Raw genomic sequence first — 20,409 nt, 5'->3', positions numbered from 1 at the left:
GCGTATTTGAAACCAGAACTTCACAGCACAAACTGAGCTACAGCAAAGTTTAAAGCAGATCACATGAAAGTGTTCGCTAATATTTGTGAATTTCTAGATGAATGTGCCAGAGCCATACTGCAAGATACTGCAGGGAACTGTAACACAGTGCTACATAATCTTTTAATACCTTTTATTCTGTATTACCTTGTATAACATTGTAGTTATTTTATTGTTTTTATCTATTTTATTGATTGCATTTTTATATGCTGGTTGAGCATCTTGTAAGCTGTCCAAAGAACCCTTAGGGTATGGGGCGGCATTGAAATATAATGAAATAATAAACAAACAAACTTCTTGTGTGGGTTCTGTTCCACTGTGTTACAGTTTTTGGCACAAAAAGCAGAAGCTGAGAAAAGCCAGAAACTAAAAGGTACTTATAAATGGATTGCCCTTGCACTTTCTGAACTTTTGCACCAATCAGCTATAAAACTGGAAGAAAGGTATGACTAAAAAAGTTGTTCATCTGTGAACTCAGGAAGAAAATGGCAAAAAAGCAAACCTATCAGGTATGCAACTGACTTCTCCATCTAGTATGTATGGGGATGTACAGCTGTTTCCCCAGCACGTTCACTTCTTGCAAAAAGTGCTGAGTGGCATGGCTGATGTTGGCAGGCACTTGGCATCTTTTCATCACCATGCTTCTCAATGGCAGTGCGACATTGCAATGTCACCACATGATCCATAACGCTTGACAGGAAGGGCAGGTAGTCAATTCCAATTCTTTCCTCAGCCCCGCTCACCATCCCCAGAATGGCACATGCCACACACCTCTCCAATCCAAAAAGAGAAGTGGGTCTGGCCATACCCCGGCCCCTCCCTCTGCTTCCCTAGAGCGGCAAGAGCCTTAGGGAGGCCAAGGAACTAGGGCGTTCTCCTCTGCCCATCCTCTGCCTCCCGTCTCACCACAGAGACTATTAGCACTTGCAGAGCAGAGCAAGCCTGGCCACACCACCTGTTGCCCTGCCTTTGAGGTAGGAAGGACACCTTGCTCCCTCAAAAGACATGTGTCAAAGCAGACATCTCAAAAGTGCACTACTATAAAAGGGGCTTCCTCGCTGAGGGCCTTTGGTGCACCCGAGTAGAAACTCCATGCATGCATTCACTTTCATTCAACATCCTGTGCGAACACATTACTGGTGGTCCATATATCACTCAGGGTCTGTGTGATCATGGCTATTTAAGCAAGAGCTGCCTGTTTGAGCACTAATGTTGTGGGGGTGCAACTTGTTCAAGCTGCTCAATTTGTATGTCTTCTTTGTGATAACTCCCCCCACAGCCCCAGTCTAGGAGACATTTAGCTGCAGCTGAAGAATAATTCTAGACGTGATGAAAGCAGGCCAATTTCTTTAAACTTAGGTCTGTCCGAATCATCTACAAGGCATAGACTCTTAGGCATAGGATCCAATTTTAAAAGCAAAATGGGCACCTGTTTGAGGGGTACTTAATCTCCCCCTTCCATAACTTACCTCCTGTCATCTGATGCCTGAACTTCTTTGTTCCATCCACCCTTTCTTTCAGTACTAGGAAGCAGCCCAGCTGAGGAAGTGTCCAGGCAATGGACTATGGGGAGGCAGGCTGTGGGAAGGGCTCCATTCCTCCATGTGCTATACTTTGCTCTTACAATAAGACACCATGCTCCCCATTATATAGGGTTGAGGTAGTCTTGGGTTTGGCATGTTCCAATCATGTCTACTTGGAGCTGAATGGGTACAACTTAGATTAGGATACTGTACCTGCAACATTTTGCCATCCCAGGTAACCAGGAATATCGGCATCAAAATATTGTCATGTGGAGTGCTCCTTTTCAGGATTCCAGCCAATGAGTCATGCCTTTTTCCAGGATACTCCATTCCAGTCTCCCTCTCCCCAGTTCCCTATTCTTCCCCAAAACATTTTATAATCTGCACCACGGAGCATATTCAGTTATCCTTCATCTGTTTGGAGCATCCTCCCTTTAAGGGATTCCCTGTCTCTAAAGACCTGGTTCTCCTGAGACTGCTGATAATTCCTTCTTGAGTATGGATGGTGCCAATATAGATCCATACTTTTGAATGAATTTGCTATTAATACACAGAATCCCACATTTTCCAAGAATTGCACTTTTTTTTGCCTATATGCAGAAGAGATCCATAAAGAACCATATAGTGTGCTTGTGCTGTTGGGCCAGCCAAAATTTCACCAGCATCCCACATCTAAAACCAAAAACAGTTTGTTCAGGCAGATCCAGAAAAAGGGGAGAATTCAACAGGATTGTTATACTTCTGCCAATTGTGTTGCACTCATGCAATGGAGAATTAGCAGTTCTAAAAGTCACCCCAGAAATGAATGGAAACACTTGGTTTTGGATTTGAACATCTGCGACACCTGCTGACATGGTCCATTGCAGTAACAAGCATCTCCTTGCATTTTAGGTGGCTTTTGCCATTTCTAACTTCCTCTTGTGCAATTGGTCAGTCCCATTGGTTGAAAGACTCAATACAACATGCCTCCAGGTCTCAGATTATTTGTATTATGCCTTCTGTTATGACAGGATAGCCTGACATGTGGGGAAGGTGTTGTGAGAAGCACAGAATGAGGTGCAAGGGCCTTGCTTCCCATCTAACACAGCCTCCTGCTCCATGCAGACAGTGCAGAGTTTGAGCATCATGGCCTCCCACCCTCTGCTTGTGGCCTTGCAGTGAGACACATTATTACTTCAGCTACAGTGAACAAAAGGTGATTCCCGGTTGCCTATCAGAATGTGCAGCAATTCTGAATCTTTTTCCTTAATTTGTTTTTCTGCACCAAGGAAAAGGATAGAAGAAATAGTGGAAAAATATACGAAATATATCTTTTCTTCTCTTTCCACAGGCTCTGAAACTGAAAACCTTTTATCTTTACATAGGTTTTTTTTTTTTTTTACCAAAATTCACAGGTGACAGAATAGTATAAATCAGAGTAGCATTTTTCCTGAGATGTGAGAGAAGCCTCTGAGGATGTAAAGCAGTGAATCCAAGCTGAAACATCCCTTTTTTCTCTTCCTCAAGCAAAGCTTCTGATCCACCCTTAGGGCTACTCCTGGTGCTTGTGGGCTGGACAGCAGAAATGCCAGACACTTCTTAATAAGTCTGCTTGCTTTGCCTCTCATGGCCTGACCAGGACAAGGAGTTTCTCCTGCATCTCCTCCTATTCTAGTTCTGGAAAGCACCCCGCCCCCCTTTTCCAAGGTAGGGTGGTTCTCATGCTCTGCCTGATAATCTTCACTAGGTAACCTCGAGACAGGCAAGGCCTCCACTCCCATCCCCCACTCACCTCTGAATCAGACTAATCTATCTGAGCAGACAGTAATGTACAAGAGGCAGCTCCCCTCTTGACAGAAGGGTTACAGGTAGAAGATTGTGACATCTGGATGCCCTGTAAAATTCTGTAAATGAGAGTGATGACATGATAATGGCCTTCTCTGGAAGCCTAGTGAAATGGCTGCCCTTCAGGAATTAATCTATAATGCATTTCTTGTAGAACCTTAGGAACTGTAAGCCTGTGATGATGGGACAGAAAAGACATCCTAGAAAATCTTTGACTTTGAGACAGTACTAAAAAAGGTATGCCTTCATCCTAGGTAACCACACTGAGTTTTAAGGTAGGGAACTAAGATTTTTTCCCCTTTGCTATTTTGGAAGGGCCTCTGCTCTACACAATAACATGAAAATGCTTCTCATGAGCTCATGAGGGGTCCTTAGAGACTGCCCACAGTGCAGGTGATCTCCAGCAACATTCATCCCACAGTGCCCGATTCTGAGGAACAACCCTTCAGAGTCAGAGATGTGGGCCAGGCCAGCTCTCCAAAGAGGGGCCTGGGCAGTTCTCACTTCTGACTGACACAGCTCTTCAGAGAACAGCAGTAAGGTGGGAGATGCAACACAAAGTGGAGCGCTGAAGTGGGCAGGGTATTGAGGTGTACCAGGTACAACCCAGGTGCAAGGTGACCAAGCAAAGTGAGATGGATGCAGCGGATGGGTAGCACTCTGACCCACTGTGCTCTCCTGCCTCAGGCAGTGGAAGAGCTTGTGCAAATGCTGGCAGGGTCGGACCAAGATGCTGCCCATCTGGTCACTGGGCTCCTCTAGCTAGAAAACATCTTAGTGTAAACTTTGAGCTTCTCCACACCAGACATTTAGTGTGTGCTCATGAACTCTCACTCACAATAGTTTGTGGGATGATGTTGTCAACATACAGGGCCTCTCCCTGCTTTACAGTTACTTTCTCATCTTTTTTAGAGCAAGGAAAGTCAGATACAGTTTCCTAATCTCATGATAAGAAGGCATTTTTGCAGTTCTGCTATATCACAGTACTATCTTGCTGTTGTGCAGTGGAATTTAAGAAGAGCAGAAAAAGAAGAAACCCAGGGAAAAAAATCCAGCAAGAAAGCAGCAGAAGCAGCCTTGGTAAAGCTGCAGGTTAAAACTTTCTTGTTAAAGAAGTCCTTTGGAGGCCTGAGATCTTCACCAGCTACGTATATGATTACAGTGAAACAATTATACTGAAATAGGTACAAGGTAAGCAAAGGCAGCTTGGAGACAAAATAATAGGAGTGGCCTTTTCAGCAGAGAATAGGACATCTTCAAAAAGAAGTATAAGGCTTAGCCAAGGGACACATTTGTAAAACTTTCTTATTTTGGTCACATATATACAATGGAAAGGCATTCAGACTGGAGCAGATGCATCAATTCCCCAAATGGAGAACTGATGAAAGGAAGTGGCGTGATCTAGGTCTGTTTAGATGAAGACTGTAGTCTGCTAGGTTGAAGTAAGCCCTATTGAACTTGGTGGGAGTTGTTTTGATTTGCACTGCAAAAGGCTGTGGATGGGTACACTCTATAAATGTTTTGAGGCAGAGGATGGGTAGGATTTGTGTTACAGGCAGGGAACTCCTGCACCTCAAGAGTTGGGTGGTTAAATCCCAGAATCCTTTGCAATGCTCAGAGGATGCTAAGATGCTACTTTTGGTTTGCACATCAGCTGTGTGCTGTGTAGTTTCATTCTCTTTAACCACATCCACTTGGCCATAGTAGTGAGATGTTGGCTTATAACTAAAAATACTGTTCCCAGAAAGATGGAGAAAAAAATAGAGACCGACACCTCACTTCCAGCCTCTCCCAACAACTACCTATAAAAATTAAACAGTGGTGATAGAACAACCACAGATGAGACTCCACCATGGACCAGACTCCACCATGGACCAGACTCCACAACTGCTGGCTGTTTCCATGGTATATCTGAATGTGATATGAAAGATCTAATTCATTCTTGGGTTTTCCCTAAACTACCTGCCAGATTTTGTTGGCAGTTCAGTTAAATTTAAATGGTTCACTGTGCTGAAGCTTTCTGAGAAGTCCAACAAAATCAAAATCAATTCCTCCTGTTTATCTCTTGACAAAGAACCTCTAAGTAACTGACCCAAATCTAGATGGAAGGCAGGAGTGAAAAGGGGCAGGGAATATTATCATCCAGGAATATCTGAAGTTTACTGCTTAAGAGATGCAATAATTTTCCCCAAAGCAGGAGATTGGAGGTTGGCCACCTACAAAGTATCAGAAAAGAAACAGTTTAAGGTGCTTCCAGATGTGACTTTTACTGTGCCACCACCCTGTCTCTATCATAGCATTTTACTGGAGCCCAGATGTCATCATCTTCCATTTTTAACCCTCCTGTGTTTCTACACTGCTGCTTCTGGAAATCTGTTATGTTGCAGTACCAAGACCCCTTGATCTGGAAGGAACTTGCACTGGGCCAGAGTCCTCAGCCACCTAGCCCAGCATTGTCTTCTCTAAATGGCAGCTGAGAACCAAACTGACATGAACTCTTTCTGACAGAATCCCCCAATATCCCTTTTTCTGTGTGTAAGAGACTTGGAACAGGGCAGGTGCTCTGCAAGGCTGCAGCAATAGGATTTAATCACATCCACACACCAAATGCAAATCCCATTGTCTGACGTGTCTAAAACACACAGCAGTGAAAAGAGACAGGTACTTGTAGTATACCTGGCTTTCTCCACTCAGTGATTATTAGGGTTGAAGGGAGAGCAATTTCTGTTAGGGAAGCAGACAGCACACTCCATTCCCTCCACCTGTCCATAGCTGCTTTTAACCAACGAGAAAAACTTGGGGACATCTGATAATCTTCCCCAATCCAGTGCCTTCCAGATAGTTTATATTACAATTTTCAGTGATCCTGGCTGATGGTCCAGGGGTTGGTTCAAAACTCTGTCAGGTGACAGGCTGGGGAAGGTCATCCTACATAATATCTAGTTTAGCCCTGAGACCTCTTTTAATGCAGTGCCAAGGACTAAACTTGTGACCTTCCACAAGTGAACATGTGCCATTTCATTCAGCTGTGCCTCACCCTACAATGCACTCCCAGAGATGGCATTTTCAAGAAAAGCCTACTCTGAGCTTCTTCTCATAATGATCATAATCTGTCCTTCCTCAGTGCTTCATTAATTATCGTTTGTCCCAGGGCTTCCTCTCCAGGTATGAACTTATGATCCACTCTGTTTATCAGACACACTACTTGTTTCTTCTCCCTAAAAGCAGCCACGGCAACTATCTTATAAACCTCTAATATTTTTAAGAAGAGCCTTTCTGATGAACTATGATTAAAACACTATTATCCACCACACAGTCCCATTGACTGTGCTCCACTGAACAGTCCCAGTGAAACAGGTGAGTGTGTATTGTACAGGGGCCTTAAAGCAATACCTACTCCAGACACACACTAAAGGACTCCCTCAGTGTAGCTGCTCTAAATACCTCTTCAAGAATCATGGATGGCCACACTCCCTCTAAGATAGGGGTCCTCAAACATTTTAAACAGCAGGTCAGTTCACTGTCCCTCAGACTGTTGAGGGGCCGGACTATAGTTTGAAAAAACATGAATGAATTCCTATGCACACTGCACATTAAAAATTAACAAAAGTTTAAAATAATTAAAATAATTAACATTTTAAAATTTTAAAAAAATAATTAAAAATTAAAAATTGCTTGCTCCGCTCGCTTGGGCTGCAGCAGAAGCCCAAGAGGACACCATGCTGCCCACCAAAAGGGAGAGCACAACATGAGGGGAAGCCATGAGGGCGCACTTGCCTTGGTTGAGGCCTTCTTGGCTCCTTGCCACTGCCCCACTTCCGAGCAGGAGGAAGGTTTCCTTGCAGGCGCTCACCCAGCTCTGGGAGGGGAAGTGGGAGCGGAAGGCCGGAGAGGCGAGCATGGGACGGTTCCCCTGGCTGGGAGAGGGCCGCAGGAAGGGAGGTAATGACTGCCTTCTGCGGGCTGAGGCAAGGGGAGGCAAGGGATGGGGCCACAGCCAGCCAAGCGGGGCACCTCCCATCTCTCCCCACCACGGGGGGAAGCATGGCGGCCTCTTGATGGCGGGGGCAGCTTACCATGAGAAGGCTGCAGCAGAGGCGCGGGAGCCATGGCTCTGCTCCCACTCTGCCTCAGCCCGGGGATGTGGCTCATATTTTTGTGGTTAAAAAAAAACCCCAACAAATTAACCTTATTACATTTAACGTTAAGGGGAAATGTGATTATATTTTTCTCACCTTCTATCTTTTTTTAGTGTCTTTGTCTCTCTCTCTTCCCACCACGCTCCTCTCTTCTGTATTCCCACTCCATATTCCCGCTCTGTATTCAGAGCTGACACATGCGTGCAATAGGGGGAAGAGCCAATGCACGCGCAGTTGAAGAAAGCTGTTACAATTTGGCGCATGTGCTGGCTCTCTGCTAGTCTCCAAAATTGAAGAGTTTCAGAGAACGCCTGCACCGGCTCAGAGCTTTCAGATTTGTTTGGAGATTGTTTTCTCCAAACGAGTCCGAAAGCTCTGAGGTGGGCTGGGTAAATGACCTTGGTGGGCCGTATCCGGTCCGTGGGCTGTAGTTTGAGGACCCCTGCTCTAAGAGATGCTCCACAGGAGGAATTCAGCAATATGAGGACACAGAAATTACTGAGGGGCCCTTCTCCTCCTTTCACACTATTATCCACCTCAACTTAGTCACAAGTCCTTCCTCAGCCAAAAAAGAGTCCTTTTGCTCTCTCTCCCCGCATAGTTCAGTAACTTGCTGACTCCTTAAGTTTATTTTGGGGTCTCAATGATCAGTGGAGATTAAAGTTTCCCATTTACATTGACTGGGTTAGCCTCACATGACTAGCCAACATGGATGACAAGCCATGCTGGTTGCCATGGAGTAAAGACCCAGACCATTCTCTACAGCTGGACAACCCTGACAACAGGTATAGCCACAAGTCCCTGTCACAAAACACCCACTGCCCTGTCATAACATTGTCCTGACCCTGCGCTTGACTGTTGTCAAAAGCTGCCAAAAAACCTTTTCTCCTTCAAAACTAGATGCCAGGGTAGGTAAGGGTGCTTCCAGACAGAAGGTTCCCAGCACAACCAAGCAGAAGTTTGCACAGCTGTTCTGTCCCCACACCCCTGTATGGATTCTCTCTTTTCAGCAAGACAAAAGAAGCAGCAGAGAAACATAAAAGCCAGTGTGGTGTAGTGGTTAAGAGCACGGGACTGGGACTCAGACGATCTGGGTTCTAGTCCTTGCTCAGACATGGAGCCAACTGGGTGACTTTGGGCCAGTCACAGACTCTCAGCCCAACCTACCTCACAGGGTTGTTGTTGTGGGAATAAGATGGAGGAGGACAATGATGTAAGCTGCCTTGAGCCCTTTGTAGGAAAAAGGCAGGATATAAATCGATAAATAAATAAATGGGTCACTAGCAGATGCTGTCTGGATCCTGCCCACCCCCAAAATTCAGCAAGTGTCTTTCCAGGCCAGCTACATTTGATTTTGGAACTGGTGTAAGGGGAGGGGCTTTCCAAGGACAAGGAACACAGGAATGAGGCCTTGCTGGGACACAATCTGTCCTGGAATTGCCTCCGCTCCCCCTGACAAGCAGAGGCAAAAGATGAAGATGGCTGAAATCACGTGTTTATGTCTTCCGCTAGGCAAGGACAGCACAGAGGTGATCCCTGCTCCCCACATTCCCCCCCAATGGTTGGATGTCCATGATCCTCTGAGTGTTGCGAGCTGCCATGTTGGATGCGGGGGGGGGGGATGTGTGCATGATCCAATTCAGAAGGAGAACACAAGGAAAGTGTAGATATTTAACCATCTCTTTTTCTTTTAGTGAGTCAGCCTTCACTACTTTCACATAGTGTATACAAAAAGCTGAACATCCTGTTTTTTTGATACAAAGCAGTATGAGGCAGGAGTGATTTGGAGTGGGAACCCTTTTCTGCATGAGGCTGTTAATTGGCTATTAATCCATTGTCCCTATCTCTGGTTTTGTCATAGGACTGAGATTGGAGCACTGTACCAGGAGTGTTTCCTTTCCTGCTTTCCCAGTGCATAACCTCTAGCCCAGAGGTGGCCAAGCTCGCTCAAGGGAAGAGCCACATATGGTAAATGTCAGGTGCTTGAGAGCTCCTAATGGGTACGTGCAGGCAGTAGCAGCAAGTGGGTGCCTGTGAAGGCAAGCAGCGAGCTGCAAAATAAATTCAAAGAGCTGCATGCAGCTCCTGAGCCTAGGTTTCGCTATCCCTGCTCTAGCCTGTAGTATAGCAAACACTCACATGTAAAAAGCAGTTTCTTTCTTTTTTATAAATACATGCCATATTTTCCCTGCTCTAAAAGTACTCACCAAAAGCATCCGGTATTATTATTATTACATTATGTTTATAACCTGCCTTTCTTCCAATTGTAAAGAGCCACAAAACTGGAGAGCCACAACTTTGCCTAAAGAAGGCATACACAGCTGTAAGGAATGACAAACGGGTGATAAATGGCTTTTGTGGAAAAGTCCCCAAGGTGGGGGCGGGGTTGCTTAATTTTTCCAACCCACTGCTTAGATTTGCTTCATTAGGAAGAATTTGTGTAGTGCGCATATCAGGCTGCCAGGATTTGGGGAGCTGGAATATGACAACTTATTTGGAGAGGTCTTGGCAGTTTGCTTGGGTTTTTACCATCCTGAATCGCCAACTGTGATCTGCTGGCACGGCTGCCTCCTTGGCCACTCGTGACTCCAGATCACTCATATGTAGCAGATCCCTGCGCATAACATCCCTGGACTCCCCTGCTTACTTCCTCCACTGTAAAAGCTGCCCATTTATTCCTAAGCCTCATGTCCTGTCTTTTGACCTATTACTAATCTACATGAAGACCTGCCCCTTATTCCATGACTGCTACAATTCCTGAGAAGTCCTGGTGAGAGACTTTGTCCAAATCTTTTGGAAGTCAGCTACTGGACTGCATCTGCCTACATGTCCGTTGAATGCTCACCGTGACTTCAGAAACATTTGTAGGGCAGGACTCCTCTCTGCAGAAGTCATACTGAATTTCTCTCAGCCAGACTTGCTCTTCTTTAAGGGGATACATGATCTCTAACAGCATGTTGCAGTTGTCCACATCCCTTAAAGGGAGTGCCAGCTTCTTAGGGTTCTAGCCAGCCTACAAAAGGACCCTGTCGGTGGTAGGGGTGGGGTGGTGGAGGCAGAGAAAAAAAGGTGTACACTGCATCCTTTCCTCTCTCTGCTCTGCCTGCTGTGCCTTATAAGGTTAGGAAGGAGGCGCACAGATCTGGAGACCCAATCATAGGAGGGCTTTAATTGCATCATGGGATGAAACCTCCGGCCCCAACACCAGGACAGTCACTATCAGCATTGAAGAGCTTCAGCTGGTGAAGGAGGCTCTCCATTGTAAGAAGGCTTCTGCTTGCTTTCAAGGTAATGCAAACAGAACCCCCTTCTAGACCTCTCTGTTTATGAAGGCAAGACTAGGAACAGAGAGGGCAGGCGAGTGCATGTGGACGCTGGGGTCAGGGCTTGCCCATGTGACAATGCCTTTTAGCCCCCCCCCCCCAAAAAAGTTACAATGTAACCTCCCTCCTGAAAGGAAGGTTCAGGATTCCAGCCAGCCATTTTTTTTCCCAGACAAGGCATTTCCTTCCCCAACTCTGGCGTTCAATAGCCACCTCACATGATCTCTTTTCCAGGGGCTTTTAGGAAATGGGCAGCTTCTTCAAGTGTCATTTTAAATATAAAAGACTGAAGATGTAATAACAGCTCTCACAAATTTAGCTGGTCCACACATTAGGCAGTTGGGTCTGTATCAACATTATTCGTTCCCCACATGATTAGTGGAACCTTTCCATTTCAACCTTTCCATGACTAGATACTCAGCATGGCTCCTGAAGATAAACATACTCATTCAGATCAGTCCAGAGATGGGCTTTGTGGATAGAAGAATCTCTGCAAATATCTGTGTCTGATCTAGAGAACTAAAAGGAAACAACAGGCCAGGAACTGGAGACGTGCCTTTTGATGCATGTGGCATGATTTGTTTTTATCTGGACTAAGCCTGGATGCCAGGCTCACATAAAGGCAAACTAATCATATAATGTTTATTCCCTCGTGAGCACAGGCACTTCAGAGCTCATCAATCCATGTTTTGTGCCTTGTGACTGCCAGGAAACTCTGAGTCTGGAGTGCATTTGCGCTAGAAGTCCTACAAGTCAGGCACCAACTTTGCACGCTGTGCGAAGGAGGGCCAATGAACCACTGGAATGGAGGATTACCACCACAAAGCTGCTGGCCCAAGGAGTCAGATGCCCCCATGGGCGCTGGCTGGGTCCAGGCAACATGAGAACCACACTCCTGGGATGCCAGGGCTCCGGACTGTGCTCAACTAATGTGCAGGCATTGCAGGGGCCCTTCCCCTCTTCAGCCCCCAGTCCTCCTGCCAGTATCCTGGGGGACATTGTGGGAGCACGGGGGACCAGGAACACCAATGGCAGAAAGTGTCCAGTCAGCACTTCTGACAGCCATCATCCACTTCCCTGCCCTTATGAGCGCTTCCTGTTGGGCAGTCCTGCCCTCCCAGCATTGGCAGGAGCACAGTGTGAAGAGGCCGGAATGGGAGGACACAAGCCAGCTTGTGCTGGGTTTCTAATCCCAGCATGAGGCAGCCAGTCCCTCCCTGGTACTTTCCGCCACTCACTGAGCAGCAGAGTGGGACAGAGAGGGGCATTCCTCACCTGGCAATGGTGGATTGTGTTTTGTGTCACCAACACACATGGCAGTGACATGGAGAAGCATGCCGTCTGCCTTGTTCCCCTGTCCTTGTTTGTTGTGATGCCCACAGGCACTCTTGGCCTTCTCCTGGGGAACCCCGGGAAGAGGCTGAGCTGCAGACACTGCTCTCCAGTTGAGCTACAATCAACTCAAGATCAGGGCTGCAGGTGTGGGAAGTGTGTGCATTTGACTGGTTCTCTCACGGAGGAGACCCAACAGAATGCCTCACCCTCACCTCCTGGGAACCTTGCTCCCTTTCCTTGCCATGCCCCAAATGGGGTTTGAGCAAATGGCAGGCAGTGGATCCTGCTGAGGCCCACTGCTTGCTCTCAAGCAGTGCTGCTCTCCAGGCATCAGCAGACACACTGGGTGGGGGAGGGGAAGCTGAGGACAGCCGCCAGCCAGAACTCCTTGACCAAAATGGCAACCTTTTTTTGCCACTCTTGCCAATAGGCTTTTATTTTCCGCTTGAAAACAGAAACCAAGTGAGTCAGAAGGGGCCTTCCAGGCCATCTAGTCTGATCCCCGGCTCCAGCTGGCTCCACTCATGTAATCCCCAACATGTGGTTGTCCAAACTTTCCTTGAGCACCCTCACTGATGAGGCCTCAACCACCATCCCATATCCTAGGGGTCCTAATTGTCAAAAGGTACTTCCTGACATCCAACTGGAAGCCTGGTTGAGCTCTGCCCCATTGGAATGTGTCCTGCCCTCTACTGCAGGGAAGAACAGCTCACGGGCCTCCTCTACATGACATCCCCTCACAACTTGCTAAAAGCTCCCCTCAGAGTCTTCTCTTCTCCAAGCTGAGGAGAAGAAGAGACTTGCTTGGCCAAGGCTTGCTGTGCTGCTATGGCTTTTTCAGGTGGAAGCAGGGCATTGGACAGCATGCTAAGCCTTCTCCCTCATGGCTTAGTGCGTTGTGCAAAGCGAGCTACTGGGTGGTTTTCATGGCTTGTTAGCACAGCTGGATCCAGACAACATAATCACCCATATGTCAACAACAACCACAGTTTGGCAACCACTCACACCTTAGCGTTACCTCATTTTCTGAACCCAGTCCCAGTCTTGGACTACTGCCTTGCAGTAGTCTGAGGATTTTGAGCCATCTGTTGCAGAGGGACGCTACCAGCCTTGTCTCCTGAGGCCTCCAAATGCAGTGCCTTCTTGGTGCCCCAAGCTGGATTTTGCTAGCAGCTAAGCCCGAGCACCTGGCAATGTATTGCACAATGACCCAGATTCAGGGGATAAAAAACAGCCTTCCAGTTACCTCAGTGTTGTAGGAATGGGCCCTTACTGGTGGCCATAATGCTCTGAGGGAGGGGGCAGTAAACACAGGCACAGTAGATGCACAGGAAGTGGCTCAAACCATTGCTTCATCTAGCTCAGCACTGTCAGTACTGACTTGGTTCAAGAAACTCTCCAGAGTTCCAGGCAGGGATCTTTCCCAGCACAGATAAGTTTGTGCTTCATTTGCATTGTTGGCTGGGAAAGTTGCCATGCTGGTCACTGAGCACCATTAAAGCACAGGGTGCTACATAACCAGAAAGCTAGCTTGAGCCAGCAAATGGGCAATTGGCTGAGTGGTGGAAGGTAGGTATATGAAACATATGACCTGAATGTTCACACATTCAGTCCCTGAAACAAGGTTGGATATTTCTTAGAACCACCCATATTGGAAGGAAGCAAGAAATGTGCATACATATTCAGAGGGGGAAAGTATGAAGCAGTTGAAAAGTATGAAGTGATCTTCATAACTTTACTAGCACAGTAATACCCCCTCTCCGCAAATACCCATCTATATAAATTTACTCTGGAAGTTCATCTAAGCACTGATTATTCATTTAGATGTTTAGGACTATAGGTTTCAGCATGCAAAAGTGAAGTCACTATACATATTAATGCTGTAAGGCACGGTTGAGCAACAGCACTTGGTTCCTACATTTTTATAGGACCCCTGCTCCTACTGCTGTAGTGGCCACAAAACTAGTGCTGTTGCAAGCCAATACCACTTGCAGAGAAATATCTCTCGTGAGCAAGATTCTGTTTGCAAATTAGGTGTCCATTTCTCATGCACCTAGTTTCCTTGGAAAAGTGCAGTTTTTTGGCACTGTTGCAAAAATTGTTCAGTAACAATTTCAGTGGTGGAGTGGGTTGAAAGCATCCTGGGGGAATGCAGCCCCCAGCACCAGGATCTTGCCCACCATTCCTGGAATCCTTAACAGTGTGTCACTGAGCCTGAACAGGGTTGGTAACCATAAATCATCAGGAGAGTTTTCCAGTCATTTTTGTTACTTCTTTTAAAGAAAAGAAAGGCTGGTATTTTCCTGGTTGCCTCCATTATTTGGTTCATGAACCTGGTGTATTTTTGCAAGTCCTCTCTGTCCCATCCCATCATTTTGTGTTGTATAATATAACACATGGGGACATCACAGAAACACAGAAAGGAAAAGCCCTGGGGAAAAAACCCTTATGTGTAGAACACATTAATTTTCCTACAAAGAAAACCAAAGAAGTACATGGTTATATGCTTCATGCACTGAAGCCCTGAGAAAGCATGGAGGAGGTAGAGATGTTGTGCCCTGCAGCAAGGCCAAATCCCTTGCAGCAATCAAGGAGAGCTTGTCACAAAGCAAGGCAAGGTGAAGGCCTCAGACTGTGGCTTCTGTCTGCCTTTAAGGGGTGCAGAGGAAATGGGCAGATATTATCTCGCACACTGAAAATTAATGGGAGCTGCGCAAGAGCATCCACATTCCCTTCCCATGCTGGGAATATCTGTAACTATTGAATGGGGCTGGTGTCAATAGGTGAGAAATTTTTTCTATTCGTATTTTGGGAGGAACTTATAAAATTTCACTTATGTCTTCATAAACAAGTAGAAAGAAGTTGAAACTTAAAATTACAATGCAGGAGAACATGAAACTGACAAATTTGTCCATTTCTAGCCCTGGTTTCAAAGCAGTTGGTCTAGATTTAGGTCTCTCAAATCTGGACAGAGCCCTGCCTACATTCTTCTGATCTGCATGTTTTGAGTGGTCCCAGAGCCTCTCCCAGCACATGTGGGCAGGTGGCCTCCCTAGCCACAACCTGGCCCTTCTGTTCTCTATGCATGGCTTCCATTCCTCTTGCAGAATTCCTTAATGTACTTCCTCTCCATTTTTAGGAGCAAATGTCAACTCCACTCCCTGAGCTACAGTCAAACTGAAAGCTACACATCTGTGCACCTTAATAAACCTCTCCTTGCCCCTGCCCCACACACCAGCTACAGGCAGGAGACCAATACTCCCCACCCACACATATGATCACACTGCAATTACTTCCTCAGAAACATGTTAACCCCTTTGCTCCCAAACGCAACCCCACACGTACAGATGGAGCAGATTGCATGTTCCCGCATGCAATCTGCCTGGAGTGCTACAAAACCTCGTGCTCTTTCCCCGCTATCATAGTTCACACATATCAACCGCACAATCACCATAGTGCGTCTTATCTTCCACTTGGATTCCCTTGCTGTCAGTCCGTTATTCACTTATTTTTGCTACCTGGGTTCTTCTTGACACCTGACTCTCCCCACTCTACTATCCTTGTGGCCATGTTAGCAGAATCCCAAGTTCTCCCCACCACCACCCTTTTATTCTACAGGAGCTATGAATCCCCTGAGTGATTTACATGGTTTCCTCATCTCCATAAAAGAGTTTCTGGTAAAACTGTACTCCCCCGCCCCGCCACAATGAAGGCCATTAACCACTTACGAGCAGCTGTTTAGACACATACTCTCCCACCTAGCGGCCTCTTCACTCACCTGGGACATCTGAGGGCGCAAATTGATCTCCCGTAAGTTGACAGCATGAGGAATGAGGTTGTTCAGAAGCTGACAGAGGAGGACACCATCACGCAAGGCCTGGGCCAAGTCGCAGACCTGGGCACCCTCCAAGGTCACTCTATGGTTTGTGGGTAGCACTCGGCACTGAATAAGCCAGTGGGCACACTGCTTCCACAGCTCCATTTCCACCACGTTCCAGCCCAAGTCACTGTTCTGGCTGTTGGAAGAGTCACTTTCTGCTACCCCAAGCAGCACCCTTCCTCATGGCTGGGAAATACAGCGCCGGGCGACAGCTTCCTCTTTTGCAACTGACATCAGACCACAAAGAAAAGGGCTGGTGTGGGGGCTGGGGAACTTCTTCACCCCACCCCTGAAGAGGAGGTGCCAGATTAAAACAAAAAGGCAGGAAACAGCTCACACTCTTTGAGAAGCAGTTGCTAAGTTCTTTGCCAAGAAGCAAGGTGGAAATAGCACCTGTTTCTAACGTTAAGTGCCTAGCAGTAGCAGGAGGCAGAGCTGTTTGCAAGCATGGCCAGCCCTGCTATTCAACAGGCTGAGTACAGTATGAGGAGCCAAAATACCTCAGTCTGTTTCTGTTTGCAGGGCACAGATTTCTATAAACATTCTGGAGACTGGGGCAGCTTTTGCTAGGCTGACGTTTTGAGCTGCTCAGGGGCATGTTACCGTTACTTAACATGTTTACTTAAATACCTTTGTCCTGCCTTTAAAGAGGCTTAAAAATGAAATGAAGTAGCTGAATTCCAAATCAATACATTTCTGAAAAGCCTACAAATAGCTGTATCCCCATTGCTCTCCAGACAGAAGGTATGCCAGGCAGAGCTCTTGTAGGATGGAGTTCCATTATTCACTGGGGTAGGCAACTTGTGGTCTTCTGAATATTTTGGCTTACAAGTCCCATGATCCTTATGTGCTCCAGATGAAGTCATGGACTAAGATGCTGAAACCATTTCATAGCTACTCAAACATGGTGATGAGGCCTACTTAGTGAAATAGTAAGTAAACTTGTCTTCTTCCTACTTTAACACAATTCTAAGACATTAGAAACATAAGAATATTATGCTTAAGGGATGCCCCACCCTTCCAGTGAAATTGTAATAGAACATTAATGCTTACAACATCAAGCTTGGGTGCCATTTCTTGGAAGATTGGTGGTATATCAATCAATCAGTCACTTTACAGACAAAATCAATGTCAGCAAAATCATAAAACTGTAAAACATTAGATCAGACCATTGAACTGCATTACAACAATTTACTCGTAGCTCAGCAAGCCAGAAGCACACTGGAGCAAAGATGTCTTCAGTAATTATTGAAGGTCTAGAGCGGTCAAGAAAGATAAAGTAAATAGGCAAGGAAGTCCATAGTCTGGATGCAGCCACAGAAAAGTCCCAGCCCAACCAAATGCACATTTAAGGAGCTGGCAGTTTCATCATACAAGTTTACTAATTTAGCCTGGCTAAATATTCTGGCATGTAAGCCTTACATGTTCAGATTTTTAATAAGAAGACACATTTCTTTGTATGCTTTAGGGTTGGCTAAATGGCATAGTGGACATGGCATAGGCCTTTGAAAAGCAACCAGAAATTTCAGCAGGTCCAGAATGCTGCAGCCATCCAGCTGACTGAGACCAGTTAGAGAGATCATGTGATTCCCTTGTTACCACAGCTACTGGCCACCAGTCTGTTTCCCTGCACAATTCAACCTGTGTTAATAACCTCTAAAGCCCTTGATGACTTTGGTCTAGGCCATTTGAAAGCTCCCATGTCCTTTATGAAACTGCCTGGATTTCAAGATTCTTAGGAGAAGATTTTCTCTTGTTGGAGGCACGTTTTGTGGGAAACCCCAGGGATGGGGTTCAGGCTTGGGAACTCTGTGCCAAGGAGGGCAAAGCTCTCTTTATTGTCCTCCAGCATCCAAGACATATTTATTCATGCAGGCTCTTGGCTGTTAAACTGTTTATTGCAAAACTAGGTTTTAATTGATAGGGTCTGTTTATTTCTTTTTTATTTATAATTATTTATAATTTTATGTTTATTTATAATTAGCTGTCTAGCTAATTTGTTTCCAATATATTTTTGAACTAATGTGTTGTAATTAATGTGATTATGTTTTAATTATATTACATTTTATTAGTACTTTGTATCATACCATATAAGCTACTATATAAATTAATGGAATAAATATACAATATGTGTTGTGAGTATTCAAATCTGTGTTTGTGACTATGAGTCCAGAACTAGGGGAAAAATCCAAAATTTAAAATGTGCAACTTTACGGACTCAGTAGTTGGGTTCAGACAACATGACAAGCAGTGGTAGGTTTTTTACCATTGTTGGTCAGTCATGGTATGTCACTATGGTAAGTCTGGTCTTTAGAAACCATGATAGGAAACAACAGCTGGGTTCCCATAACATGGAAGATAATCCTGTGCTGTTGCCATGGCATGTAGATTATTGCCCAACTGCAGGCAGTGGAGTTTCTGTGCTCACCACACATCCCTGCAGCCCCCATGAGTAAATCCCTCCCCTTTCCGTATTCTTGCCTGTGGGCTGCAGTGCTCCCCCCCCCCCCCAATCTGTCCACTGCAGCCCTGAGGTGGGTTCTGCCTTCCCCCTTCAGAGCTAACCTGCGCACCTGGAATTAAACAAGAAATGATGTGCCTGTTGCTAGGAAGCTGAGGGCAGAAGAGATTGAAGATTAGAAGCATCCATTTCTGCAGCTGTTCTTGCCAGGAAACTCTATAGTGTTTCCATACCAACAATGAAAAAATGGTGATCCCAGGTCTGGATGACTGGAGAGGCCACAGTGAAGCCTTAGAGTCAACCTGGTTGATTTTCCGCATGGTTTCAGAAAAGAAATCCTACCATTCTGGAATTCTAGAACTGGGTCTGGATAATGCAACAAACCCACCCACAAGGAAAAGATTTCACTATGGTTCCTTATATCATGTGAATCCACCCAACAATTTATTCTATGGTTTCTTCATACCACCATAGCTTGTTATGTTGTCTGAACCCAGGTTTCTGCAGCTTTGGTATGCAACCAGCACAGTCTCCTGGAAAGAACAACCACTCTATGAATCATCCAGTCTCTACTACCCATCTGTGCCTAATAATAGACATAATTAGAAAGAGGCAGAATGTAGGCAGGGATTGATGCAGCTTGTGATTGAATTTCAGGCATGGTGGCTGAAGGGATATGTGCCAACAGCAGGAGGACTGAGTAGGAAAGATGGAAACCATGATAACAGACACCGCTTGATCATTGATTAGGTAGAACATGGGGGGGAAAACTGTGACCCATGATAACCTCATCAAATTGCTTATCATATTGTGTGACCACAGTCAGTGTGTCAGTATATTATGAAGAAAAATCTGTAAATATGTGGCTAGTATAACTGAAAACTCAGAAAACAAATGGTTCCTTCGGCTGGATTTCCATTAGCTGAGCAAATTCTTCTGTGCTTTGAAGTCTGCATTTCTACGTAGTTGTTGTTGACATGTGTTGGTTTGCAGGCAAGGAACCGGGGAATTTCAGGCTGGTTTGCTTTCCATGTTTCTTAATAAATTCCCTGGCCAGCAGCACATGAATGGAATAAGTTACCAGCCATTACAGTTTGACCAGAACTCTGTAAATATAGTGTTAATTTTTCATTGCAGTCTGGCCTGGATTTTGAGCTGCTGGGCCACATTCTTCCTTCCCCTTAATATATATCAGCAACATAAGCATATTATATTTTGAAGTTGCAATTCAGCTATAATTGTAAGCTTTAAGGATTTGGATGGCATATACTGCCTTAAGTCTTCATCAGTTGTAACAGTCTCATTTGCCCAAAGCAACCCGGGAGAGTCTTGGTAGCATATTACACAGGTCGCTTCCAGGGCGGAACTGGCCAGAGGGGAAATGGGAAGCCAGCCCAGCCCCTGTCCATCCCTTCTCCCGCCCATGAATTCACACACAGGGTATGAATGCCGATGCGACATATGGGCTATGCCAGCTCAGGCTCAACCCTCCCAGTCATAGCCAGGCCTGCCTAGCCTGCAATCCGCCTGTCACAGCGTTTCTCTACAGCAGGTTGTTAATAGCTGCACATACTTTCAGTTTTGTTGCAGCAGTGAGATCAGAGCCCATTTTCACCAGGTCTTTACCATACTTTCACAATTCCTCCTGATGGTTTGCAGGCATTTTGCACGATCTCCTCCTCCTCCTGGGCCTCGCCTATTCTTTGAAGTCACTCCTTTGACTTTTTTTTAAAGACTGAGCAAAGTCTGGTATTATTCTGGTGGAGTGAAACCCTCATGTATTGTGTTTGCACAATTCTGCTACATCACAGTGCTGCCTACTGCTTAGATCGTGGGACACACAGAAAGGCAGAGAAAACCCAGGAAAAGAAATGGTGCCTAAGAA

At 45.8% G+C, this 20,409-nt stretch overlaps 1 protein-coding gene across 1 annotated transcript in view; it reads right to left on the bottom strand.

The window, feature by feature from the left end:
* Positions 1-16,272, bottom strand: part of VAV1 (vav guanine nucleotide exchange factor 1) — a 72,671-nt gene extending 56,399 nt beyond the window's left edge. Inside the window, exon 1 of the mRNA XM_044443703.1 lies at positions 15,962-16,272. Within this exon, the coding sequence (XP_044299638.1) occupies positions 15,962-16,165 (204 nt within the window). The 5' untranslated portion in view covers positions 16,166-16,272. The remainder of the gene's footprint in view (positions 1-15,961) is intronic.
* Positions 16,273-20,409: the final 4,137 nt, after the last annotated feature.

Source organism: Varanus komodoensis, unplaced genomic scaffold (genome assembly GCF_004798865.1).
Source record: "Varanus komodoensis strain SLA01 unplaced genomic scaffold, ASM479886v1 scaffold42, whole genome shotgun sequence".
NCBI classification, from domain to species: Eukaryota; Metazoa; Chordata; class Lepidosauria; order Squamata; family Varanidae; genus Varanus; species Varanus komodoensis.
This window is presented reverse-complemented; position numbering and strand designations above follow the sequence as displayed.